The 27,670-nt window shown below is 39.9% G+C and overlaps 2 protein-coding genes across 2 annotated transcripts; both read left to right on the top strand.

Moving 5' to 3' along the window:
- Window positions 1–8,069: 8,069 nt before the first annotated feature.
- Window positions 8,070–11,568, top strand: LOC138910790 (uncharacterized). The gene is made up of 2 exons (XM_070202020.1): window positions 8,070–8,428; window positions 8,953–11,568. The coding sequence occupies exon 2, from the start codon at window positions 8,970–8,972 to the stop codon at window positions 10,530–10,532; it is 1,563 nt and encodes a 520-aa protein (XP_070058121.1). The 5' UTR covers window positions 8,070–8,428; window positions 8,953–8,969; the 3' UTR covers window positions 10,533–11,568.
- A 14,105-nt stretch (window positions 11,569–25,673) lies between these two features.
- Window positions 25,674–26,207, top strand: LOC104118101 (uncharacterized). Its single transcript, XM_009629281.2, has one exon. The coding sequence runs from the start codon at window positions 25,674–25,676 to the stop codon at window positions 26,205–26,207; it is 534 nt and encodes a 177-aa protein (XP_009627576.2).
- Window positions 26,208–27,670: the final 1,463 nt, after the last annotated feature.

Raw genomic sequence — 27,670 nt, forward strand, 5'->3', positions numbered from 1 at the left:
TGAAGGTTGAGGTGGAAGAGATCATGGAGACTTTCCCAGATGAACAATTGTTGGCCACGAGCCTTGAGGTAGCGCCATGGTATACAGATATTGCAAACTACCTAGCAAGCGGTATTGTTCCATATGACTTATCTTCTATGCAGAAGAAAATGTTCTTTTGTGATTGTCGCATATATTTCTGGGATGAACCATATTTGTTTAGGATTTGTATTGATAACATGATCCGCAAATGTATTCCCGAGATAGACCAAGCTTCTGTTTTGCAGGCATGTCATGCTTTGCCTTATGGAGTCCATTTTGGAGGAGTAAGGACAGTTGCTAAAGTGCTGGAGTCGGGCTTTTATTTGCCGATGTTGTTTAAAGATGCACACTTTTGGGTAAAGAGCTATGATGAGTGTCAAAAGACGTGGAATATTTCCCATCGACATGATATGCCCATGAACCCGATTCAAGAGGTAGAAGTTTTTGATGTATGGGAATCGACTTTATGGGACCATTTGTCAGCTCATACAATGTTGCGACCAAACACACTCACGCAAGTATACGCGGTCGTCAAGTAATAAAGTGACTCAAAGTCGGATGTCGAACCCACGAGGACTTATGATTAACTATTAACTAAATTAGCCTATCTTAATTATCTAAACAAGAATTAAATCTAAAAATATTTTATTCTAACTAATTAAATAAGAAAAATATAAATAATAAACTTTGAACAGAGGAAGAGCAGATTTTAATGATATCAATGTAATGAAAACGATCTAGGGTTATGGTCTATCTAACAATCCTATTGTATTCTTCAATTGAATTGACCGACTAATTTATCTAGCTTATTGGTTGACAGGGTTAATATTGCTCATAAGAGTCTGTCGAGTTCTTACTCGCCTATTCAAGCTAACCTAACGCCTATATGTCTATGGAGTTAGAATCAACAAGAACGCATTTATAATTCCTGTAAATCAACCAAGCAAGGTAATTAGGTATATGTCTATCCTAACCACGAATCCGTTCCCCGATGCCCGAGTTCAAGAACTTGCCCTACTCAATCCTATATGCAATATAGAATTCCCACTTTCGAGTTCAATTCTAGATTCGTAGATAATATTCAATTGGTGATCAAGCAATTAAATAATTAAGCGCAAGATTGAATAAATAAACTAATATGATAAATCAAGAAGTCAAAATCAATATCCGAATAACAATAGTCATGAAAGAACCACAACCCTAGAACGTGAAGTTTAGCTCCACATAGACATGGTAGCCAAACAACAAATCATACAAAGAAACATAAAAATTACTAAGTTTGGTGGGAGAAAGATGAAACTTGATGAATTCCGGCCTTCACAGCTTTTTCCTGGTTTTTTTTCTCTTCCCAATATGTTCGATAACCTAAAAGAGGCGTTTTTAGCTTATATATTGCGTACAAAAGTCGTGGGCCAAAGCTCTCCCATTCCTAGTCCAATTCGGCTTCAGGGATTGATGCTAAGGTGGATGCGACGCATCCACCTTGTCCTCCATTTCAATTTTTGCCTGCGAAGGCGGATGCGACGCATCCACCTTGTCCTCTATTTCTCAGCTTCGCATGCGATGGTGGACGCGACGCATCCAACTTCACTTCTACTTCCCAGTTTCGCACGCGATGGCGGACGCGATGGCACAACTTCACTGCTAAGGTTGCATGCAGGATGATGTTTTCCTAGGTTGGATGCGACGCATCCAACCCTTCTTCCTCTAGCTAAACCACCTTTTCTTCATATTTTGCACTCCGAACACCTTAAATCGTCACACATAACTTAATTAGTCATCAAACCAATAATTACACCATGTTGGGTGTTTTAAAGATTAAATAACATCAAAAAGTGGTTAAAGCATGGGTAAAGTAACATTAACACATATCGAAATATGCCAAACATCACTACCCCACACTTAAACCTTTGTTCGTCCTCGAACAAACCATCATATAGTAGACGAAACAAAATTAAACTCTTATCGTTCAAAGCACACTGCACCTATGACCGTGGTTATTTGCTACAATTAGGCTCTAGACTATGCATCATCTTCCTTTGACTCTTGTGTTGCCTTAGGTGTCAACTCCCCCCCAGGTATAGGTTTTTCTTTTATCTTCCTTGGCGCTTCCTCTAGTTCCCTCCCGTTTCTAAGTGTAACTGCATTAATTTGAGGGTTCTTCTCTGTATCACTGGGAAGTGAGCCTGTAGGTCTAGTATTTTGGTTTGCTGCTAACTGCCCCATTTGCCTCTCAAGATTTCTGAAATCGGTCCTGAGCTGTTGATTGTCTAGTAACAACTTTTTCAGCAAGTCATTCGTACTTTCTTCCATTTGTTGGGGTGGCTTCTGAGGTTGAGTAAAATTCCCTTGAGGCCTATACTGATTCTGTTGACTCCCGCCCCATGAGAAGTTAGGATGATTCCTCCAGTTTGGGTTGTAAGTGTTCCCATATTGCGCATGTTGATTCATAGGACCTCTGTTTTGTTGTCCCACATAGTATATAGATTCAGGATTCGTGGGGCACATGTCAATCATATGACTGTCTCCGCATAGTTCGCAACAAATAGACATCTGCTGTACATGTTGCATTTGTTGTGTTGTCATTCTATTCATCTGATTTGCCAATTTTGCTATATCGGCTCTCATGGCGGAAAAGTCATCAAGCTCAATCAAACCGGCGGCCTTCTGTTTAATTACCCTTCGTGAATCCCCCTCTCCTTGCCAATTATGGTCATTAGCAGTGAAATTATTTAGCAGGAGTTGTATTTCACTATACGGTCTTGCCATGCAACTACCCCCACAAGCTGAGTCAAGATTCATCTTTGATGCTTCATCTAACCCATCAACAAAAGTGTGACCCAATACCTCATCAGTTTGACAATGATGCGGGCAGTCTCTGAGTAGTTTCTTGTATCTTTCCCAAGCTTGACGAAGTGTCTCGCCATCCCGTTGTTGGAACCCAAGAATTTGGCTCCTCAACGACTTTGTCTTCTTAGTTGGGAAAAACTTGATCAGGAATTTCCTTGCTAGATCATCCCAAGTGTGGATAGAGTTCGCGGGCTCCTTTTGCAACCATTCTTTAGCTTCCCCCAACAGTGAAAAAGGGAATAGTGTCAGCCTGACATAGTCCTTGGAGACGTTCGGATAATTGTAAGTGTCCGTGATTTCCAAGAAGTTCTGAATATGCCTCTGCGGGTCCTCATGAGATAGACCCACATATTGTCCTGTGGACTGAATCAGCTGTACCATGTACTGTTTGAGTTCAAAATGCCCAGTGATATCAGGCTTCACAATAGCCTGAGTCATATTCGCAAGATTGGGCCTTGCGGCTTCGATTACCGGACGCTCTTCATTGCCTGCCATATCTATTGGCTGTGGTTGGATTGCGATGTCCAAATCTCTTTCTATTCTCGTTCTAGCTTCGTGTTCCCTTCTCACTCTATGTAATGTTCGTTCGATTTCTGGATCAAGAGGAATGAGGTTGTTTGCACTTCTACTCCTCTGCATTCGAGAGTAAACCCTGCGTTGACACAAACCAGGCAAACTGAAAATTAAAACTTGAAAACAAATATCTAATAAAAGCTTAACTTAGTCACGTAGCTAATTTCTAAGTCCCCGGCAACGGCGCCAAAAACTTGTTGCGACCAAACACACTCACGCAAGTATACGCGGTCGTCAAGTAATAAAGTGACTCAAAGTCGGATGTCGAACCCACGAGGACTTATGATTAACTATTAACTAAATTAGCCTATCTTAATTATCTAAACAAGAATTAAATCTAAAAATATTTTATTCTAACTAATTAAATAAGAAAAATATAAATAATAAACTTTGAACAGAGGAAGAGCAGATTTTAATGATATCAATGTAATGAAAACGATCTAGGGTTATGGTCTATCTAACAATCCTATTGTATTCTTCAATTGAATTGACCGACTAATTTATCTAGCTTATTGGTTGACAGGGTTAATATTGCTCATAAGAGTCTGTCGAGTTCTTACTCGCCTATTCAAGCTAACCTAACGCCTATATGTCTATGGAGTTAGAATCAACAAGAACGCATTTATAATTCCTGTAAATCAACCAAGCAAGGTAATTAGGTATATGTCTATCCTAACCACGAATCCGTTCCCCGATGCCCGAGTTCAAGAACTTGCCCTACTCAATCCTATATGCAATATAGAATTCCCACTTTCGAGTTCAATTCTAGATTCGTAGATAATATTCAATTGGTGATCAAGCAATTAAATAATTAAGCGCAAGATTGAATAAATAAACTAATATGATAAATCAAGAAGTCAAAATCAATATCCGAATAACAATAGTCATGAAAGAACCACAACCCTAGAACGTGAAGTTTAGCTCCACATAGACATGGTAGCCAAACAACAAATCATACAAAGAAACATAAAAATTACTAAGTTTGGTGGGAGAAAGATGAAACTTGATGAATTCCGGCCTTCACAGCTTTTTCCTGGTTTTTTTTCTCTTCCCAATATGTTCGATAACCTAAAAGAGGCGTTTTTAGCTTATATATTGCGTACAAAAGTCGTGGGCCAAAGCTCTCCCATTCCTAGTCCAATTCGGCTTCAGGGATTGATGCTAAGGTGGATGCGACGCATCCACCTTGTCCTCCATTTCAATTTTTTCCTGCGAAGGCGGATGCGACGCATCCACCTTGTCCTCTATTTCTCAGCTTCGCATGCGATGGTGGACGCGACGCATCCAACTTCACTTCTACTTCCCAGTTTCGCACGCGATGGCGGACGCGATGGCACAACTTCACTGCTAAGGTTGCATGCAGGATGATGTTTTCCTAGGTTGGATGCGACGCATCCAACCCTTCTTCCTCTAGCTAAACCACCTTTTCTTCATATTTTGCACTCCGAACACCTTAAATCGTCACACATAACTTAATTAGTCATCAAACCAATAATTACACCACTTGCGATAAAATTCACATAATCTGCATACCATGGGGCTTCACCTGAGGTGATTGCCAATATTTGCTCATCCGGAAATGTTTCTTTAATTGACCCTCCTTCAGCTACATGGTTCCGGCTCTCTAATCTGGATAAATGATCGGCCACTTGATTTTCTGTCCCTTTTCGATCTCGGATCTCTAAGTCAAATTCTTGCAAGAGGAGGACCCAACGAATCAGCCTCGGCTTGGCGTCTTTCTTTTCAAATAGGTATCTGATAGCTGAATGATCTGTGTAGACGATGACTTTGGTTCCCACCACCTTTCCCCCAAAGATTGCAGAAAAGGAATGACGATCGCATGTTCAACAAATTTCTCTCCATGTTGAGTCAGGTTCAATTAAATATTCCATTAGTGGATGTACTTCGTGAAATTCCAAAGTACGCTAAGTACATAAAAGACATAGTGGCTCATAAGAGGAAATTGACTGAGTTCGAGACGGTTGCACTTACTGAGGAGTGCACATCAAGGGTCCAAAACAAGCTTCCCCAAAAGCTTAAGGACCCTGGCAGCTTCACTATTCCAGTACAAATCGGTAATATTAACGTGGGACGTGCTCTGTGTGATTTGGGTGCAAGCATAAATCTGATGCCGTTATCCTTGTTTAAGCAATTAGGTCTGGGAGCTCCGAGACCAACCACCGTGATGTTGCAATTAGCTGATAGGTCCATAGCCTACCCTGAAGGAGTGATTGAAGATGTGCTGCTGCAAATTGGAAAATTCATCTTCCCAGCTGACTTCATTATTCTAGACTTCGAGGCTGATGAACAAGTTCCAATCATATTGGGACGACCTCTCTTGGCTACTGGCGATGCAATAATTAAAGTGAGAGAAGGGAAAATGATTATGAGAGTGGACAACGAGGAGGCAGTCTTCAATGTCTACAAAGCAATCCAACTCCCCCGCCACTATGAGGAGCTCTCTATGATATCTGTGGTGGAGGTGGATGAGAAACTTCTTAACACGAGTGTATATCTAGGCGACTGTTTAGAAAAAGCAATCATGCTATTTGATAGCTTGGAGATGGATGATGAGGTTGAGGAGATAAAGGGAATCCTAGATACATCATGTGGTTACATGCAAGGAATAATCCCGTTTGAGCCCCTGAATAGGCCAAGTGGCCCCCCACCAAAGCCGTCAATTGAAAAAGCTCCAAATTTGGAACTTAAACCCCTACCCCCTCACCTTCAATATGCTTATTTGGGAAGTTCTGACACTTTACCTGTTATTATTTCTGCTCACTTGTCTAAATTACAGGAAGAAAAGCTATTAAGGGTGCTACGTGAGCACAAGCGAGCAATTGGGTGGACAATGTCTGACATTAAAGGCATTAGTCCAGCTTTCTGCATGCACAAAATCCTCATGGAGGACGGACACAAGCCGAGTGTAGAACACCAACGCCGACTAAATCCAATCATGAAAGAAGTGGTAAGGAAAGAAGTGATTAAGTGGCTTGATGCAGGTATTGTATTTCCAATCTCTGATAGTAAATGGGTAAGCCCCGTTCAATGTGTGCCGAAGAAAGGGGGGATAACCGTAGTAGTTAATGAAAATAATGACTTAATTCCGACAAGAACTGTAACTGGATGGAGAATTTGCATAGATTACAGAAAACTAAACAATGCCACCCGGAATGTTTAGTTTCGCCACTAGAGTGGACAGCTGACAATAGAAGAAGATTCCTACATGATGTAAGGTTCTACGTGTGGGATGAGCCATTCCTATATAGGCAGTGTGCAGATCAGTTGGTGAGAAGGTGTGTTCCTGAGGAAGAGATGAAGGCTATACTACATGACTGCCATGCGTCACCATATGGAGGTCATCACGGCGGGGATAAAACCGCCCAAAAAGTGCTACAATCAGGTTTTTATTGGCCAAAATTGTTTAAGGATGCACATGCCTTCGTTAAAAATTGTGATAGATGCCAAAGAACTGGAACTATCACGAGGAAGCACGAGATGCCCTTGCAAAATATACTGGCGGTAGAACTTTTTGATGTTTGGGGGATTGATTTTATGGGACCATTCCCATATTCTAACGGACACAGATACATCTTGGTGGCGGTCGACTATGTTTCTAAGTGGGTAGAGGCCATAGCTCTTCCTACTAACGACGCAAAAGTTGTGGTAGGCTTTGTAAAGAAGCACATCTTCACACGTTTTGGGACCCCAAGAGTGTTGATAAGCGACGGGGGAACTCACTTTTGTAACAAACTGCTGAATAATATTCTTGCAAAATACGGAGTCAAGCACAAAGTTTTCTACTGCCTATCATCCCCAAACGAGTGGTCAAGTAGAAGTTTCCAACAGAGAGGTCAAGCAGATTTTGGAAAAGACAGTAAGTATGAATAGAAAGGACTGGGCCGGGAAGCTGGATGACGCATTATGGGCATATCGCACTGCGTACAAGACCCCAATAGGCACTTCTCCGTACAGGTTGGTTTATGGGAAGGCCTGCCATCTGCCCGTCGAGCTTGAACACAAAGCTTATTGGGCGATTAAAAAGCTAAATATGGAGATGGACTTGGCCGGTGAAAAGAGATTGCTACAACTCGACGAGCTTGATGAGTTTCGATTGCATGCGTATGAAAATGCCAAATTGTATAAAGAGAAGACAAAAAGATGGCATGATAAGCATATCCAACATCGTGAGTTTGAACCAGGTCAACAAATTCTACTGTTTAATTCAAGGCTAAAGCTTTTTCCAGGAAAGCTTAAATCTCGATGGTCGGGTCCGTTTGAAGTGGTTAGTGTGAAACCTCATGGTGCGATAGAATTGTGTGAAAAGGGGTCCAATACGACATTCTTGGTAAATGGCCAAAGAGTAAAACACTATTGGGGTGGTGACATTGCACGTCACAAGACCACAATGGACTTAGTGGAGGCATGAAGAACATGTTGCGTCGTGCCGCGACGTTAAATCAGGCGCTTCTTGGGAGGCCACCCAAGTTAGTTAGTTTTTTATTTTTATTTTATTTTTTTTTTTGTCTCCCTTCTTTTCGTAGGACATAGATTTTATTCAAGAAAACGAGGCGGATGCGTCGCGTCCCCCTCAGCAAAAAAAATTGACGGGCCAATTGCTCAAGGCAGTGAAGTCTGCCTATCGCGCCCGTATCGCGTCCGAAAATTTTTTGAAGGAAAACGAGGCGGATGCGTCGCGTCCCCCTCAGCAAAAAAAATTGACGGGCCAATTGCTCAAGGCAGTGAAGTCTGCCTATCGCGCCCGTATCGCGTCCGAAAATTTTTGAAGGAAGACAAGGGGATGCGTCGCGTCAAAGCTCGCACGCACAGGTAAGTAATATATATTTTAACACATCTTAAGATAACCTATTCGAACAAAAACGTTTCTTGCGACGCATCCACTCGTCTCGTTTTGGCGACGCCTACGAACGCAGAACAGAATTCTCTCATCGAAATTGTATCGCAATAAGATCAAACGCGACAGGTACGCATCATCCTCTTCGTTCTTCCGTTGGCTTCTCTCCAAATTCGTCTCTCCTCCCTCCTTCAATGGTAGCAACAAGTAGGTTTTGCAATTTCAAGATTTTTAGGGCTGTCGTTCTTGGTAGTTGTAATGGTTGAGAGATGATAAACTATAATTCCCTTCATCTCGTCCAACTTTGGGAGGGTAGTTGCACTGCTCAACTGATAGAATGAACTAGGCACACTTGTTGCATACCACATGTTCGACGAATTGTCCCTGAGAAAAATTTAGGCGTCGGTGAAGTCTGAGTAACCGAGCAACATTGGTGTATGCTTGAGAATAAGTGTGGGGTCGAGTGAGGGGCTATGTGAAATTGAGTTTTTGAAGAAAGTTATCACATACTTGCTGAAAGTCATGAGCTACAATTCCATGAAGAGTGAATGGCATGACTTTACAAATAAATTGAAGTCTGCAAGCTGTCGCAATTGCTTTCAGGCTGAACTTCGCTGTTTCATCTGCTAATTGTTGAATTCTTTGCATTGCAGGTACTTAGATTCGTAAAATGACAGCAGCGAGTAAACCATCCAAGCAACAAGACAAAGATGGTAACAAACAACCGCCCAAAAAGCCTACCGGAAGGGCAGCGGGCGGTCCAAATCCACAGAAAAAGAGGAAGCGGACGGAGAAGGAAATGGAACTGCTGCCTAGGCAGTTAAGTGATGATTCAGAGCAAGAGGAGGAGGAAACATTGGTCCGGAGGACAGTGAAGAAGGGTATTACACCAAGCAAAGGAATAGAGATACGAGAGCCTGTGACATACCAAAGAAAAGCTTCGAGAATGAGTGCTCCAACTGATAAAGGGAAGGAGAAGATTACTACAGAATCTGAATCCGATTCCGATTCGGACAATGACCACCTACAGATCAACATGAGTGATGAAGACGAAGGTGAACCCATAGACCGAGTTGATTGGGAGAAATACTTTGTTAATGAGAAGGCATTCCGAGCCTATAAGAAGATATTGGTTTCAAAGAAGTACATTCCGGAAAAGCCGATAAACATCGGACCACTTAAGACAAAGTACTCAGAGTTTCTCCAGTCAATTCGAGAGGTGCAAAAATGGGGACCCATTCTGAAAGGTCATGGCAAAGCCAACCTCACCATTGTTAGAGAGCTCTACGCCAATTGGCGTCACGCACGGGGAAACATTGTGCGAGTAAGAGGGATAGATATTAATGTGTCAGCTGAAGCTCTGAATAACTTCTTAAGGGTGCCACACACACTCACTGACAGGTTTGACGCCATATGCAAAACACCAGATTATGCACACATTAAGTCTGTCCTATGCCCTACCAGGAAGGATGCAGAATGGAAGCATGGGAGTATGGAGTACCACTCTATAGCAAAGGAATTCATGAGTGCGTTAGCACGTGTGGCTCTAAATTTCATTTGTAACCGACTGCTGCCATGCCAACATAAAACTGATGTCCCTCGTTACCGCGCACTCGTATTATATGCTTTATTAGAGGGGATACCACTCAACTTCGGAGCCATCATGCATGATCAAATGCAGCGAACCAGGATGAATTACAAGTGGAGGCTGTTCTTTGCTAATACCCTAACGGCTTTTTTAACAGAGAGGGGAGTACTATGGGACAAGGAGAATGATGACATTGAGGCTAAAGCTCCAGGACCATATGATGTCACTCATGTTCTAGAGCCGAACAAGGGAAGGTCTTCTAAGCTCACCGTCCAACAATTATTTGAGCATATGCAAGCAGATATGCAAGAGAACAGGGCTGAGCTGATAGCGACTCGTGTCGAGTTGAGTGCCACCAGGGATGAGTTGAGACAGACTCGTGCGGATCTAAGCCGAGTTCAGACCGAGCAGGCCACGATGATGAAGGAGATATCATTACTCCTCAGAGCTCTGGTTCAATGTGCAGGTACAGACATCTCCCAGCTGATTGCATCATCCACTGCCGGACCATCCACTCCTGTTCCTCCCATAGTCACCGAGGCTCCACTCAACAGGCCTATTGAGGTCGCTGTAACACCTGATACAGAATCAGCACCAGTTGTTGATGATAGGAATGCTATGGATGCAGATGCTCCTCCACCTTGACTTCAGGGAGTCCTTCTCACCCTACTTTACCTTGTTTGTGTGCGTTGGGGACAACGCACAATCCTAAGTGTGGGGTGGGGGTGATTTATGTTTGATGTATGGATGAATGTACTAATATATTCACTGGATTAATGGCATAAAATAGCAGTAAATTCATCTATATGGAGTAACTATCAGTTTATCTATTAGTTTATTTATTCAAAAAAAAAAAAAAAAAAAAGTATCTTTGTAGATAGTAATAATCCCCTGTGGTTTTTCTTTGTGCCTCGGTTCTTTTCCATGGGATGTAGTTTGAACCGGGTAATTTTGTTTTCTTTTTAGAGTAGAGTAGGAATGTAGGGAATAAAAGGAGGAAGAATGATGAACCTAGGTGACCTTGACTTGGTTGATACTGGCATATTTAAGCTTTTACATATGTAATATCTTCCCTTCTCACTCTGAAATTATTGATGATGCCTTGTTAAAACGGATAGCATGTTTTGTTGCAGCCTATTTCTCATTTTTCTTGACTTGTGTTCACTTTGCGTTTAATGCTTAATATCTCGTTGCTCCGTGAATACTTGCATTGTTTGAGAGTCGGAATGTGACCGTCCTTAGCGAGTCATGTGCCATGTGTGGTGAGGTTTTTGTGTAGTCCATGTAATGTACTTGTGTCTAGAACTTGCCCGGTATGTGAGTTGAAGCGAAATTTTAGGTGATGCTCGGTTTGAAAAATGATTTTAGGCTTTCTTTGATCTTTTTGAGCTTATTGCTTATCACAAATAAAATCTATCCCTAGTTAACCCTTTTGAGCCTGTAGACCTTTTATTTGGTACCCACATTACAAGCCTATACCCTTTTTATTCTTAATTGACATTGTTTTGATCCTTTTACCTCTTAAAGCACTTTAATTGTTAGATGAGCGCTAAAAGAAGTAAGAAGGGACTAAGTGTGGGGTGACTTTTGAGTGGAACCAATGAAAGAAAGAAGGGTGCACTTATTTTGTAAAATAATACGCCACTAGCGAAAAAAAAAAAAAAAAAAAAAGAAAGAAAAATATAGAGGAATAAATTATTGTCTTATTCTTGCTAGTGGGTATGAATTAAAGTAGTGCTTAAAGAAAGAGGAAATATTGTTGGGGTGATATTATTTGTGAAATTGAAGTGGTGTTGAAGAATTTGCGCTTAAGTTATTTGATGATGTGTTAAAGTGCTTAGGAAGTTGAGTCACTATTCCTAAAATATATCCTACCCGTCCCTTAGCCCACATTACAACCATGAAAAAAGTCCTAATTGATTTTAGATCGAGCGAGCTTACATTAGTAGAGATTTACATTAAGGGCAAGCCTATGGTACCAACTGCATGCATGCGACTTCTTTTTGTGAGAGTGAGCGATTTTCTTTGTGAGCATGAGATTCGAATGTGTGGATTGATTCTACTCTCTTTGCTTTTGTTGTGAGGGCACATGGTTTCACGAGTAGTCACGTAGCTAATTTCTAAGTCCCCGGCAACGGCGCCAAAAACTTGTTGCGACCAAACACACTCACGCAAGTATACGCGGTCGTCAAGTAATAAAGTGACTCAAAGTCGGATGTCGAACCCACGAGGACTTATGATTAACTATTAACTAAATTAGCCTATCTTAATTATCTAAACAAGAATTAAATCTAAAAATATTTTATTCTAACTAATTAAATAAGAAAAATATAAATAATAAACTTTGAACAGAGGAAGAGCAGATTTTAATGATATCAATGTAATGAAAACGATCTAGGGTTATGGTCTATCTAACAATCCTATTGTATTCTTCAATTGAATTGACCGACTAATTTATCTAGCTTATTGGTTGACAGGGTTAATATTGCTCATAAGAGTCTGTCGAGTTCTTACTCGCCTATTCAAGCTAACCTAACGCCTATATGTCTATGGAGTTAGAATCAACAAGAACGCATTTATAATTCCTGTAAATCAACCAAGCAAGGTAATTAGGTATATGTCTATCCTAACCACGAATCCGTTCCCCGATGCCCGAGTTCAAGAACTTGCCCTACTCAATCCTATATGCAATATAGAATTCCCACTTTCGAGTTCAATTCTAGATTCGTAGATAATATTCAATTGGTGATCAAGCAATTAAATAATTAAGTGCAAGATTGAATAAATAAACTAATATGATAAATCAAGAAGTCAAAATCAATATCCGAATAACAATAGTCATGAAAGAACCACAACCCTAGAACGTGAAGTTTAGCTCCACATAGACATGGTAGCCAAACAACAAATCATACAAAGAAACATAAAAATTACTAAGTTTGGTGGGAGAAAGATGAAACTTGATGAATTCCGGCCTTCACAGCTTTTTCCTGGTTTTTTTTTCTCTTCCCAATATGTTAGATAACCTAAAAGAGGCGTTTTTAGCTTATATATTGCGTACAAAAGTCGTGGGCCAAAGCTCTCCCATTCCTAGTCCAATTCGGCTTCAGGGATTGATGCTAAGGTGGATGCGACGCATCCACCTTGTCCTCCATTTCAATTTTTGCCTGCGAAGGCGGATGCGACGCATCCACCTTGTCCTCTATTTCTCAGCTTCGCATGCGATGGTGGACGCGACGCATCCAACTTCACTTCTACTTCCCAGTTTCGCACGCGATGGCGGACGCGATGGCACAACTTCACTGCTAAGGTTGCATGCAGGATGATGTTTTCCTAGGTTGGATGCGACGCATCCAACCCTTCTTCCTCTAGCTAAACCACCTTTTCTTCATATTTTGCACTCCGAACACCTTAAATCGTCACACATAACTTAATTAGTCATCAAACCAATAATTACACCATGTTGGGTGTTTTAAAGATTAAATAACATCAAAAAGTGGTTAAAGCATGGGTAAAGTAACATTAACACATATCGAAATATGCCAAACATCATACAACAACAAATATATACTCGTAGCAGTGGACTATGTCTCGAAATGGGTAGAAGTTGAAGCACTCCCAACAAATGATGCAAAGGGAGTTATTGGTTTTCTAAGAAAAAATATCTTCACCCGATTTGGAACTCCAAGAGGGATCATTAGTGATGGAGGAACTCACTTCTGCAATCAAACCTTCGCAAAGTTGCTGGAAAAATATGGCGTACGCCATAAGGTTGCCACTCCGTATCACCCACAAACAAGTGGTCAAGTTGAGGTGTCGAATATGAAATCAAGAGTGTTTTGACCAAAACTGTAAATGCTACTCGGACTGATTGGGCGAGAAAATTGGATGATGCACTATGAACTTACCGCACTGCATTCAAAACTTCGATTGGTGTGTGACCATATAAATTGGTGTTCGGAAAGGCATGTCATTTATCGGTGGAGCTAGAGCATAGAGCATTTTGGGCATTAAGGCAATTAAATCTTGACATGGAGGCCGCTGGTATGAGTAGAGTCGCAGAGCTTCATGAACTTGATGAGTTCTGTTACCATGCTTTTGAAAGCACCAGGCTGTACAAGGAAAGGATGAATATCATGCATGATAAGCATATTCAAGAGAGGATTTTCAAACCCGGAGATGTCGTGTTGTTGTATAATTCAATACCAATCCTATGGGGTTAATGGGATTAGGGCGAAGAAGCACAATGTTACAATGAAGATATACACAAAATTTGTCAGATTTCATTACTACAACCCATTCGCATTTTGATAAAGAAAAGAGTTAGTAACATACCTTAGATTCTTAGGAGGAGGGATTGCTCTTCAATTGATGTTCCAAGTGAGTGAAGGAATGGGTGAATAATTGTCTTCAATTAGGTTTGTGTTGGAGGGGGAGAGGGAAATTTAGGATGTGCAGTAAGTAGAGAAGGATGGGATGGTGTGTTTTAATTAATGTGTATGTGTGTGTTGTGTTATAACCGATGGGGATTAAAAAGGAAAGAAATAAAAACATTAAACATACCTGACCTCGCCATAACCCGTGCGACGCGAGGCTAACGCGAGACTGACCTCACTATAACCCGCGCGACGCGAGGCTAACGCAATACTGACCTCACTATAACCCGCGTGATGTGAGGCTAACACGAGGTGTTGCTCGTTGTATTCCGTGTGACACAAGGCGAAATGCGAGGTAATTACCTGGCGATGTGAGCTCTATAGCGAGCAAGGGACTGGGCAAGGCAAGCTCTACAGCGAGCTGGGAAGCTGGCGCCGCAAGGTCTTCCACGAGGTGGACTTCGCTACCCCCGACGACGCGAGCTGTATAGCGAGATGAAAGGCTGGCGATGTGCGTTTTGTTGCCAGGTCCACGATGCATTTTTGCTGGGCAACACAAGGTATGCAGCTTTGTTTGGAGCGTACATATGCAATTTTTATTTCGTTTTGTGACCGACTCCAAGTGCCATGACCTCCCATCGTGCTCCATTACCTGTTCAAGCACAAACAGTTAGCTAAAAAATTGTTAGTGCATAAAAACAAACAAAAATTCTTGTTAAGCTAAAATAAACTATGAATTGGGTTGCCTCCCAACGAGCGCCTGATTTAATGTCACGGCACGATGCAGTCGATCAAACTTAAGGTTCACTCAACACTTGAGGCTCCTTTAAATGAATCTCTGATACAACATGTTCCTCCTCCATGCCAAGGTAATGTTTCAACCTTTGCCCATTTACTCTAAACCTGTTCATTCCATCCTTGGATTTAATTTCTACAGTTCCACTTGAGAGTACTTGCACAACTCTAACTAGTCCCAACTATCTAGATTTTAGCTTATTCAAAAATAGTTTCAATCTCTAATTTACAAGGGTGGTAACATGAAATCCCCAAGCTGATTTGGTAGGGTGAGGCAATCCCTCATCCCTACAAGCACTTCCATGGCATTAGTGCACACTATGTGTTTGTCAAAATGTCTCAAACACATTCTTTGTCCCCAATGGTGTTCTAGTCTCCGGGATTGTAATAGTAGCGATATGTTGCCTTGCACACTCCAAATTGTAAGTTTAGGTGAGCTTACCGATAGCTATATGCATCGCAATTGTAGTAAACATCATATTGCCATTTCTTGATTCTCATGCTAAAATAAAGAGGTGAAGTCTGAGTAGCCTAAAAATGGTTGAACATCATGTCGTGAACTCTTAATTGTGGGGTCGAAAGACCATGTTTTGAATTGATTCATATACTCTATCACTGATAAAAGTTCATTTATGTAGGTACGAATATGCCTCCTAAAAAAGACGATGGTAAAGGCAAGGGCAAGGCTACTGCTCCTAATAAGGCCAAGGCTTCTTCCAGACCGCCACCGAAAAAGAGAAAAGGAGGGGAGGCCACTTCAAGCCAAGTTGAAGGGTTGCAAGCAGTTGCAGCTATAGCAGCCACACGCCCACAACCTGAGGGACAACGAGAATTTGGACTAAGGAGCATGCCTCAATCTGCCAAGGACTGGTACAACATTTGTCGGCCAAGACATATACATTCTGAGTCAGTTATTCATGAGCGTCACCTACAAGCTAAATATCAATCAATTTAGAAAGGTATTCATGATCTTGGCTTGAGCTACATGTTTAGAAACACTGGGGATATCAATGGAAACTTTGTTTGAGAGTTTTATACCGATTTTTATCCAAATGATACTGAGCAGCTGGTGCCTATTAGGGGAAGGTTGATCGATTTCTCAGCATCAGCTATATGCAATTTTTTGGGAACTCCAGATATTCCATAGGAACCCTTGGACAACTTCATCACCCATCCAACATATCAAACATTGATACACACTCTATGTGGTGTCAATTCTGTGGATGCTTGAGTTCGTGACAAGAAGACCCAACGCCATAGGAAATTTCCAAATAAAAATATAAAGCCGGAAGCTCAGGTGTGGCTGAAGTTGATCAACACGCGACTATTACCATGCAACCATGAGACTCTTATTAGCCGTGAAAGGATATGCGTGTTGTACTTCCTCATGACTAGCCAGAAAGTGAATGTAGGCCACTTAATACGTTACCAGATGGCCTAGGTAAAAACAAGCAAGCGCATTAATAGACTGTCCTTCGCCAACATGTTGACTCAGTACCTGAGAAAAGAACTGGTGGAGGAGGAGTGAGATTTTAATATAGTCATTCCTCCACCCCTCCTACTAATGGACATCACAGGCATCAGGGTTAAGGAAGAGAACGCCATGGCCACAATGACAGGTGCCGAGCGCAATGCTCGAGATGACAACTTTATGGCACATCTATATGGGATGATGGGTTTACAGCTCAGGATTGGGGGAAGGCCGGCCACTACTGAGGAGAGGGCCATCTTGGAGGAGTGTTTCCCGCTCAATACTCATGCACAACATCTAGTTAGGCTTGGCGATGGTCAGCGACTCCCAGATGATGAGGATGTCAACACACCAGTATGTTTCGAGGCCGAGCCAGAGTAATCCGAGGAGGATGATGATAATGATGCTGAGAAGGGAGAAACAGATGATGAGTGGACAGTTGTAGATGAGGCTTTCGAGGATGATGGGCGATTACAATGACTGATGAGGGAGTTATTCCTACCCCTTACCTGTTTTTTTGTTTATTTTTGGATTTTTTGTTTATTTTTGGAACGTTTACATGCATTGGGGACAATGCATGAACTAAGTGTGGGGTGAGAAGTATTCTCTGTCATTTGTAAATATTAGATAAACTAATTACTTTGTGTGTTTAATTTTGTTTTATTTATTTTACTTTTTTGTTTCATGATTCCCATTTTAAAAAACAAATGACTGAACTTTTCCCGACGATGGAATTCTTAGGCAGTTTTCTTGAGGGACTAAAGTTTAACACACACACACATATATATATATATATATATATATATATATATATATATATATATATATATATATATATAGGTCTTTCTATTATTTAGATAGTAATATTCCCTCGTGTTTTTTCTTTGTACCGTGATTCTTTTCCATGGGATGTAGTTGTACCGGGTAGTAATTTTTGTTTTGTCTTTAGATTAGAATAGGATTCAGGGAATAAAAGAATGAAAAAATAAGAATTACTATTTGACTAGTTTGATAGTAGCATATTTAGGCTCTAGCATGTGTAGTACCTTTCCTATGGTTTGAAATTGTTATGATGCCTTGTTGAGTAATAACATGTTTATTGATGCCTATATCTCGTTTTCTTGGCTTGTATCACTTTGTGCTTGATGCTTAATATTTTGTGGCTCTGTGAATACTTGCAATTATTTGAGAATAGGAATGAAACCGTCCTTGGTGAATCATGTGCCATGTGTGGTGAGAAATTGTACAGTCCGTGTTATTGCATTAGAGTCTAGAATTTGCCCGACATGTGAGTTGAAGCGAAATTTTAGGTTTTGCTCAGTTTGAAAAATAATTTTAGGATTTCTTTGATCTGTTTGAATTTAATGCCTACCACAAATAAAATTTATCCCTAGTCAACCCTTTTGAGCCTATAGACTTTTATTTGGTAACCACATTACATGCCTATACCCATTTATTCTTAATTGTCATTATTTTGATCCGTATACCTCGTAAAATACTTTAATTATGAAGTGAGCGCTAGAAGAAGTAAGGACTAAGTGTTGGATGGCTTTCGAGTGGAACCAATGAAAGAAAGAAGGGTGCACTTGTTATGTAAATTAATACACCACTAGGGGAAACTAAAAAAAAAGTAATCTTATTCTTGCTAGTGGATATGAATTAAAGTAGTGCTTAAGGAAAGAAGAAATACTTTGGGGATAATATTGTTTGCGAAATTGCAGTTAGGTTGAAGAAATATGCGCTTAAATTTATTTTGTGATATGTTGAAGTGCTTAGGAGGGTAAGTCATTGTTTCCAAATTTATCATACCCGTCCTTTAGCCCACATTATAGCCATAAAAAGTCCTAATTGATTTTAGATCGAGCAAGCCTACATTAGTAGAGGTTTACATAATGGGCAAACATGTGGTACTTTGTGCATGCATGTGACTTCTTTGTGAGAGTGAGGGATTTCTTTGATATATGAGAATCCTTAAAATATATTTGAGCATTTGATTCGAATGTGTGGATTCAACTTGCTCTCTTGTTTTTGTTTTGAGGATACATGATTTCGCCAAGGATATGTGACGTTATTAGATTTTTCTATGATGTAAGTGTTCAAGCCATCAATACATTGTGATATTGAGTCGGTTTGTGAGGTTAGAATTGTTATAAACATGTTGCCTATTTGTTGAATAAATTTTTGAAGTATGGAATAAAGTAAAGGAAAGTTTGAAAACATATGCTAAAGTTTAATTGTTGTTATCAACCATAAATCCAAGACTGGAGAATCTAGTGATACTGTTGTTCCTCCTCCCCTGCCCCCGGCTCCCCGAACCAGACCCCATACCCATCCTACACCTGCTATTCTTAATACCGATAATAGTTTATTATAATTTAGCGATACTGAATTTTACCATAATATTGCACCCAGTGAATATTTAGACCATGAATTAATGAATGCTCTTTATTCTAATAATTATAATATTATTGATGAAAATGATGATGAGAAAATTGATCTTGATGAAACTCAATCAGACGATGATACACCCATTAGTCCTACTCCTGATGTTGACCCAACTAGTGATAACGCTGCTAATCCAAATGATGACCCATATGATACTCTCGTTATTACCCCTACTTTTTGTAGAGAACCTACCAAACGGCAGGAAATATTTCATGCTTGGCCATTTTTTACTCAACTAGTTCCAAAAAAAAAGGCTAAGTGTAAAACTTGTGGTATAGAGTTAGCTTTTAAATATACTGGATCGTGGTCGGGGACATGATCTTTGGCTAGACACATAAAAACACCCTAAAGATAACGTCAGAAATCAACGTCTGAAATCTCCAGACGAGGGAAAAAATATACCTAGTCCTAGTCAGGCTGACCCTAGTACCGGTTCAAATTAATTTTAACTGAAAATTAACACTGTTATCGGTGGTATTTATATTATGATACAAAAAATGATTGGGAAGAATTGGCAAAATTGATAACTGTTATGTGCTTACCCTATAGTTTTTCTTTTAACCATGCGTTTGTGCATTACATTCGAAATATTTTTAATCCTACTTATAAAGATTTTCCTCGCACAACCGTAAAGAATGATATTTATAAATATAAGCATGAATATGAACAATATTTGCGCTATTTATTTACTCATATAAATTATTGTGTTGCTATTACAACTGATATTGGTAGAAGTAACAACGATTGTGATTACCTTACTGTTACATGTCATTGGATTGATGAGGATTGAATAATGCAAAAGTGCATAATTGCTTATAGAATAATTACTTCACGGCATACATGGCAGTTTATTGCTAGCACATTTACGGATATTTGCAGATATTTTTGAATTAGTGATAAAATAATATCGGCTTCAATGGATAATGCTACTAATAACACAAATGCTATAGACTTGCTTACCATTACGCTAAATTCTGTATTTAGTAATATTTTTCGTGTTAGATGTATTTGTCATATTTACCATTTAATTGTGGGTGATGATATGAGAATTTTAAATATTTAAGTTGAAAAGGTTAAAATGACTCTTAACTCGCTTTTTCATTCAAACCGTAGAAGTAGATTTAGGGAATATTTTAAAAGATGTGATGATTGTGGCCTAAGAGAAAGAAAAGATCCTAAACCTTGTCCTACTAGATGGGATTACATGTATGAAAGATTGGTTGTTGCATATGAATATAGAAACCCTATAAACTCAACGTTTAATGCACACGTAAGTGATGATGACTATTACCTTACGAATGAGGATTGGGCTAATGTTAAAATGCTTGTTGATTTTTTAGAAAAAATTCATATTGCTACAAAAGTATTTTCTGGGCAATATTATCCTACTATTTCTAACTATGCAGAACTTACAAATTTGTTTGCTCATTTTTCACAAGGTGTGGAAATTTATCAACTTGCTATTGATTCTATAAGAAAAAAGTTTAAAATATATTTTTCCCTATTCCCCCTATTTATGGTATTGCTTCTTTGTTAAATCCTTGTATGAAATTAGGAGGTCCTCAATTTTGGTATGAAACTATTTATAATATTTAGCACTTGAAGATGATGAGTTGCCTAAACTTCCGAAAGCAATAGCCTCAATTAGAACAAATGTTAAAACTATTTATAATGCTTATCAAGTTGCATTAAATCATGCTAGACCAAATGTTCCAACTCCTTCTTCTTCTGATTCTCAATCTTTTAAAAGAACTGCGGGAGAAGAGGACTTAGTGTTTGGGCGGGGTTTAGGGGTTCTTTTGGTTCTAGTAGTAACTAGTAATGATATTTCGCAACTTGAGGAAGTGAATCCCAACGGAACCTTCAATATTTTGCAATGGTGGAAGGACAAAGAAAAACACTTTCCGGTTCTTTCAAGGATGGCCCGAGACATTTTAACTATTCAAGCTTCAACAGTGGCATCAGAGAGCGCTTTCATTCAAGCAAGACTTCAAATCGGTGATCATAGAGTGTCTATGAGGGAGCTTGGAAAACTCAGTACTTTTCAGAGATTGGGTCCGTTCGAAAAGAAAAATTTTTGGACTTGCTGAATCACAACCAGAGGTAGACGAAACTTACAAAGAAATGCTAGCTGAACTTGCTGAGGATGCTGCTTCGCCTGTCAATGGAAGCGTCGATGACCAAACTACTTTTCCGCCACTACCAACGGAACTTCCTATGAACCTTAAAGGATTTATGATGTTTGTAAGAGATAATATGTAACTTGTATGAACAAAAATTAGTATGTATTATATAACTTATATTTTGGCACTTCTTGATTAGTTTCTTTCTCTTCTCAATAGTGGTATTAGTACATTGTTGTGCTCATTCCATAGGGGGGTGGAAAACTAAGAAAGATATTGCCATATTATTTTATTGCTATAATAAAATTACAAGATATTGCTTTGAATATATTTTTATAATATTTTTGTATTTAAATTTGAATTAAAAAATTAGGTCACAATTCTATAATAGAATTACAAGGCATTGCCTTAGATGTTTTTTTAACATCGTTTTGTCTCTAATTTCTATTTAATGTTTTTAAAAAATTACTGCTTAGCCGTTGGGCCCATTTAGCCCGTTGAGACCGCATGTCCGACCTATTTAAAACGGGACCATGAGTTCGTGGGCCCGTTCTCAGGCCGGTTTCTACAAAAAACACTTTTAGTCTGGGACCGTTTAGCCCGTTTATTTAAGGTCCGGAACCGCAGCCCACGAGACCGACCCGTTTAGGGCCCCGCCCGGCCCAATTACCACCCTTAGTATGAAAGCATGCTCCATGCCCTATCACAAAGCGTTCTGTTCATACGTTCTACAATACCATTTTGTTATGCTGTTCTGACACAAGTGCGGTGTCCCATTATGCCCTCTCTGCTGCAGAAATTATCGAACTCGGAATTGCAAAATTCCAACCCATTGTCAGTTCGAAGACGCTTAACTTTTATTTCCATCTGCCTCTCAACCATCATCTTCCATTTAACAAATGTCCGAAATGCTTTGTCTTTTATTTTCAGAAAATACACCCACACCATCCTTAAGTTATCATCAATCAAAGTCATAAAATACCTGGCACCAATCTTGGAGGGAACTTTGTTTGGACCCCACAAGTCTGAATGTATATAATCTAACTTGTCTCTGGTCTTATGCTCGGCCTTCTTGCTAAACTTTACCCTTGTCTGTTTACCAAACACATAATTCTCACAAAAATTCAAAATTTGATTTTTGTACCCATTTAGCAAATTTTTCTTACTCAGCAAAGATAATCTCTTATCGCTCATATAGCCAAGTCAAGTGCCATAACTGAGACTGATTCAGATCACTTTTTCCAAAAGCTACAGCAGTTTCCTGATGGTCGGCTATAATTGCGTCTTTTGGTCACTAATTGCACTCTATTTTATTACACTTTACTAGTGTTTGAGCTTTAAATGATATTGTTTTGCATTAAGGGTGTGCTTTGTGCCTTGTAGGAGTGATTCCGAGTTATGAAGAGGTTGTGGAGCTAATTCGAGCTATTTTAGAGCTTTGAAGTCTGAGTAAACGCCTAAGGATTAAGTCGGGATCGTGTTTGGGGATCAACAGATGAATAATGCACTTAATGGAGAAAATAAAGAGTTGAGCAGAAGGCTAAACCAGATGTGTGACCGCACATGAAACCCCCTCCAGCACGCACTTGAGCGTGCAAGTTACACAGTGCACTTGCTAGAGGTGCGCGGCCATATGCGCAGTCATACCTCTAGGTGCGCAGCCGCGCACGTCCATTTCCGGAACCTTTACCCAGGGCTATTTTTGTAATTTCAGAGGTGACTCCTTTTAACCTATATGAAGCCTAGATCATCTAAAAATAGGGTATTGGGGATTTGAGGGAACTTTTGGGAGAGAAGAAGGCAAGGAAACAACTAAGACTCAAAATACTTCATCCAATTCATTCAATACGGAAGTTGTTTGATTTTGGAAATTGTAATGTCTTCTTGTTCTTCTAATACTCTTGTGATTAATAACTTCTTCACTATGGAGTAATCTTTCTTAGGGTTGTTGACGGATATTATGATTGGCTAGTGTTTTGGGGTTTTACTTTCTGTCAATTGCACTAATTCGTTGAATGGGTATTAATTGAATTGCCAAGCTAATTGTGGTTTTACTTTAATCGAAAGAGAAGTGTTGCTGCAATTTGCATTGTGTTATCTTGTTTGGGTTGATTTTACGCCTCTCTTAGGTAATCGGAAGAGCTTAGAGAGTTATCAATGACCCAATTTAGAAGAATAGTTGAGAGACGTTCTTTGAAAGATTTTTCATTCATTGTATATTTGCATACGTTATTAGAACCTGTCATTAGGTTGGTTAACAGAATTCTCATTTATTCGGAAGAAGAATTTGAATCTGTAAGATAGCCAAATCATCGGTTGAAATCGTAAGAGTCAATAGAAGTTAAGAGTGAACTTAGCACGGAGTTACCCAAAATAATAGTTGATCACATATCTTGTCACAACCCGTAATTCTCTCTTTGATATTCAATCGTTGCTACTTAGTCATTAAAATTCCATTATTTTCTCACAATCGATAATTTTAGTTTTTATTATTAGTTGATAATAACATAAATCAAATGTTTATTTCCTAGATAGTGTTAAGCGGAAAATTTATTAGAACATTATTTAAACAAATCCCTGTGGAGACGATTTAATACTATACTATATTTGACTAGAGAGCTAAAGTTCTATACACCGGTTTTGCACTCGTCAAATTTTGGCATCGTTGTCGGGGATTGGCGATTGATAGTGTTTGAAGTAATTTTTGGTGTTAATTCTGGAATTATTTTATTTTATTTTCTTTTTTTACGCTCTTCTCATCTGTGTGCAGGCAACAAGTTAAGTTTAGCTATGTATGACTCGATCATTTTCCAAGGAATTGGTTCCATACGATCCAGAGTTAGACAAGCACCTGAGGCAGTTGAGAAGGGAGAAACGATCGAGAAGATTGCTGTTGGGTCAACCTTTAACTCAGAATACAATGGGAAACAATGAAGAGGAGGTGAACCTAGGTGCAAGAGAGGCAGCTCACCGACAGGACTCACGGTTAGCAGCTGAAGCAGCCCGTAGAGTTGCGGATGAAACAGTTACCGGGGATAGAAGTTTCAATCTCAACCGAACCATGATCGAAGATGAATTTGAAAATGCAGCCTCTAGGCCTAGGAGGTCACTAGGAGATTATGCCAGATCGATGTACAAGCAACAACAGTCTAGTGTGAGGCCCCCGCCCATTGGTGCCAATAATTTTGAACTCAAACAGAGAGTCATCCAGACCATTCATAACAATTTCATATATTCAGAGGAAACCCCAATGAAGATCCTAATAACCATTTGATGGACATCGACGAAATTATGAACACATTTCGCTACAATGGAGCATCACATGATGTCATCTGCCTCAAAGCATTCCCTTTCTCACTTAAGGATGATGCAAAGCAGTGGTTGAGAAGTCTGCCCATATGATCAATTCGTACGTGGGAGGAGATGAATATCAAGTTCTTAGAAAAATATTTCTCAGCTGCTAAGACTGGACGGGTGAGGAAAGAGATTCACAATTTCAACCAAGGTGAAGGGGAGACAGTGTTCGAGTAATGGGAAAGATTTAAGGAGCTATTGCGGAGGTTCCCTCATAATTGAATAGAGCAATGGATGCAAACCCGCCATCAAGGAGATTGCTGAATAGTGCAGTTGCAGGTCCTATGATGAAGAAAACTCGTAAAGAGATTGTCACACTTTTGAATGAACTATATGAAGACGCAGAACAATGGTCCACTGACCAAGGGGATCGAAGAAGATCAATGGGGGTGCACTAAGTAGAATTGTCGGTAGCAATGCAGGCTCAAATTGCAATTATAGCTAAGGACATCAAGCAACTAACAATAGCTCAGGTGCAAAATCAACCACATGTGGGATGTGACATCTGTGGATTGGGACACCCTACACATGAATGTCAAGCTACAGTTGAGGAAGTCAACGCTGTGGGGAACTTTAATAGAGAAAACTACCAAGGTAAGAACAACTATAATGCTATGGGTCAAAGACGTCTAGGTTTTTCGTGGAGATCACCTAATGGGATCATGAAATCATGGAAACAAAACAATCTCAGACCCCAGGGTCAAGGACCACCAGGTTTTTAGAACCAGCAGAAGTAGCAATACTAGCCACCATAGAAAATTCAGTCAAGTATGGAAGATCTCATGAAGGCATTCATCAACAAAATAGATAAAAAATTCGAGAATCGGGGCACGGCTATCCGGAATTTAGAAAGACAAATGGGACAGATTGCGAATTTGTTATCTGAGATGACTCCCGGTACTCTTCCCTCTGACACTAAAAAGAACCCAAAGGAAACAATCAAAGTTATATTTCTGAGAAGTGGCAAAGCATTGACTGACTTAGAGGTGAAAGCTAGACCTGAGGTGGTTAGCAAGCAGATTGAAACACCAACAGAGAAAGAGAATGAAGAGAAAAAAGCCTGAGTAGCGGGGTACAAAAGGAGATTGAAGAAAGTAGACATATGCCAGCTCTACCATTCCCTCAAAAGATGAAGCGGGAGAAACTTGACAAATGTTATAGGCGATTCCTGGAAATGCTCAAGCAACTGTATGCGAACATTCCTTTTACATAGGTACTCACTCAGATGCATGCTTATGCCAAGTTCTTAAAGAAAATCCCGTCTAGCAAGAGAAAATTAGAGGAAACAACAGTGGTCAAGCTAAACACCCACTGTAGTGCCATCTTGCAAAATAAGATTCCCCAAAAGTGTGGGGATCCGGGAAGCTTCACCATACCATGCTCGTTGGGGAGTGAAAAATTCGACAAGGCCCTCTGTGATCCTGGTGCATCTATAAATCTAATGCCTCTGTATGTATTCAGGAAACTGGAAGGTGAGCTTGGAGTGATCAAATCAATACCAGTGTCCCTACAACTGGCCGACCAAACCACCATTCTACCTGAGGGAATCATTGAGGATATTTTAGTGCGGGTGGACAAGTTTGTGTTCCCCGTAGATTTTATTGTGGTGGATATGGAGGTGAACAAGGAGGTACCTCTAATTGAAGGGAGGCCATTCTTATGTACATGCAGAGCTATCCTTGATATGTATGAATGGCAGCTTATGCTCAGAGCGGGCAACGAAAAAGTGGTGTCTCAGATGAAGAGGATGATGATATAACCCAGTGATGAGGCATCCACCTACTCGTGTTTTAAGATGGACGTTGTTGGAGAATTGGCTAAAAAATACAAGTTTGACAAACTTGTGGGGGATACTCTAGAGAGGTGTATTACTTAGTCTAGCACGATGGAGGATGAAGATCATGAAATAAAGAAAGAGGCAGAATCTCTTGAGACTAAGGATCAAGTGGTTGATGAGGAGGAACTAAAAGAGGAGGCTACTAAGCCTAATGTGGAAGTAAAAATCCTCCACACTCACTTAAAACATGCTTTTCTTGAAACTAACAAATTTTCAGTGATTATTTCTGCTGACTTCACGGGAGCGAAAACTGGAGGAGCTACTGAAAATCACAGGAAGGCCAAGGGCTGGAGTATAGCTGATATTCAAGGAATTAGTCCGACAATTTGCATGCATACAATTCTGTTAGAATAAAATAGCAAGCCAGTGGTGCAGCCCCAGCGCAAGCTGAACAAAAATTTGGATGAGGTAGTGCAATAGGATATAATCAAATTGCTAGATGCGGGAGTGATTTTTCCTATCTCTGATAGCCAATGGATTAATCCAGTACAAGTTGTACCTAAGAAGGGGACATGACAGTAGTGAAAAATGAAGATAGTGAATTGATCCCCACCAGAACAGTCACTGGGTGGAGAATGTGCAACGATTATAGAAGCTAAATGATGCAACAAGGAAGGAACACTTCCCACTCCTCTTTATTGATCCAATGCTCGAGAAAGTGGCTGGACATGAATGATATTGCTTCTTGGATAGGTACTCAGGCTACAATCATATACTCATTTCCCCAAAAGATGTTGAGAAAACTACATTTACTTGTCCGTCAAATATTTTTGTTTACAGGAGGATGTCGTTTGGGTTGAGTAATGCACTTGCCACTTTTTAGAGGTGCATGATGTCTATATTTTCTAATTTAAACGGAAAGTGTCTAGAAGTATTCATGGATGATTTCACCCTCTTTGGTGATGACTTTGAAGACTGCTTGAAGAATTTGGAGCCCGTTCTTGAACGTTGTAAAGCCACGCACTTGGTCCTTAACTAGGAGAAGTGTCACTTCATGGTGAAAGAGGGAATTATCTTAGGCCACAAAGTGACTGCACAAGGTATTGAAGTAGATAAAGCTAAGGTTGATGTAATTGCTAGGCTCCCTCCACTGACTTCTGTGAAGAGCATAAGGAGTTTCTTGAGACATGCTGGGTTCTATAAGAGGTTCATCAAAAACTTTTCCAGCATTACAAAACCGTTGACTGCATTGATAGCGAAAGATGTCAAGTTTATTTTCAATGTAGAGTGCTTAAGAGCATTCGAATTGATAAAGGAAAATCTTGTAAGTTCTCATATTGTGGTGAAACCTGATTAGAGCCAGCCATTTGAGATAATGTGTGATACCAGTGATGTAGCTGTGGGGACAGTTTTGGGGCAAAGAAAAGATAAAATTTTTAGGCTCA

Source organism: Nicotiana tomentosiformis, chromosome 5 (genome assembly GCF_000390325.3).
Source record: "Nicotiana tomentosiformis chromosome 5, ASM39032v3, whole genome shotgun sequence".
Lineage (NCBI taxonomy): Eukaryota > Viridiplantae > Streptophyta > Magnoliopsida > Solanales > Solanaceae > Nicotiana > Nicotiana tomentosiformis.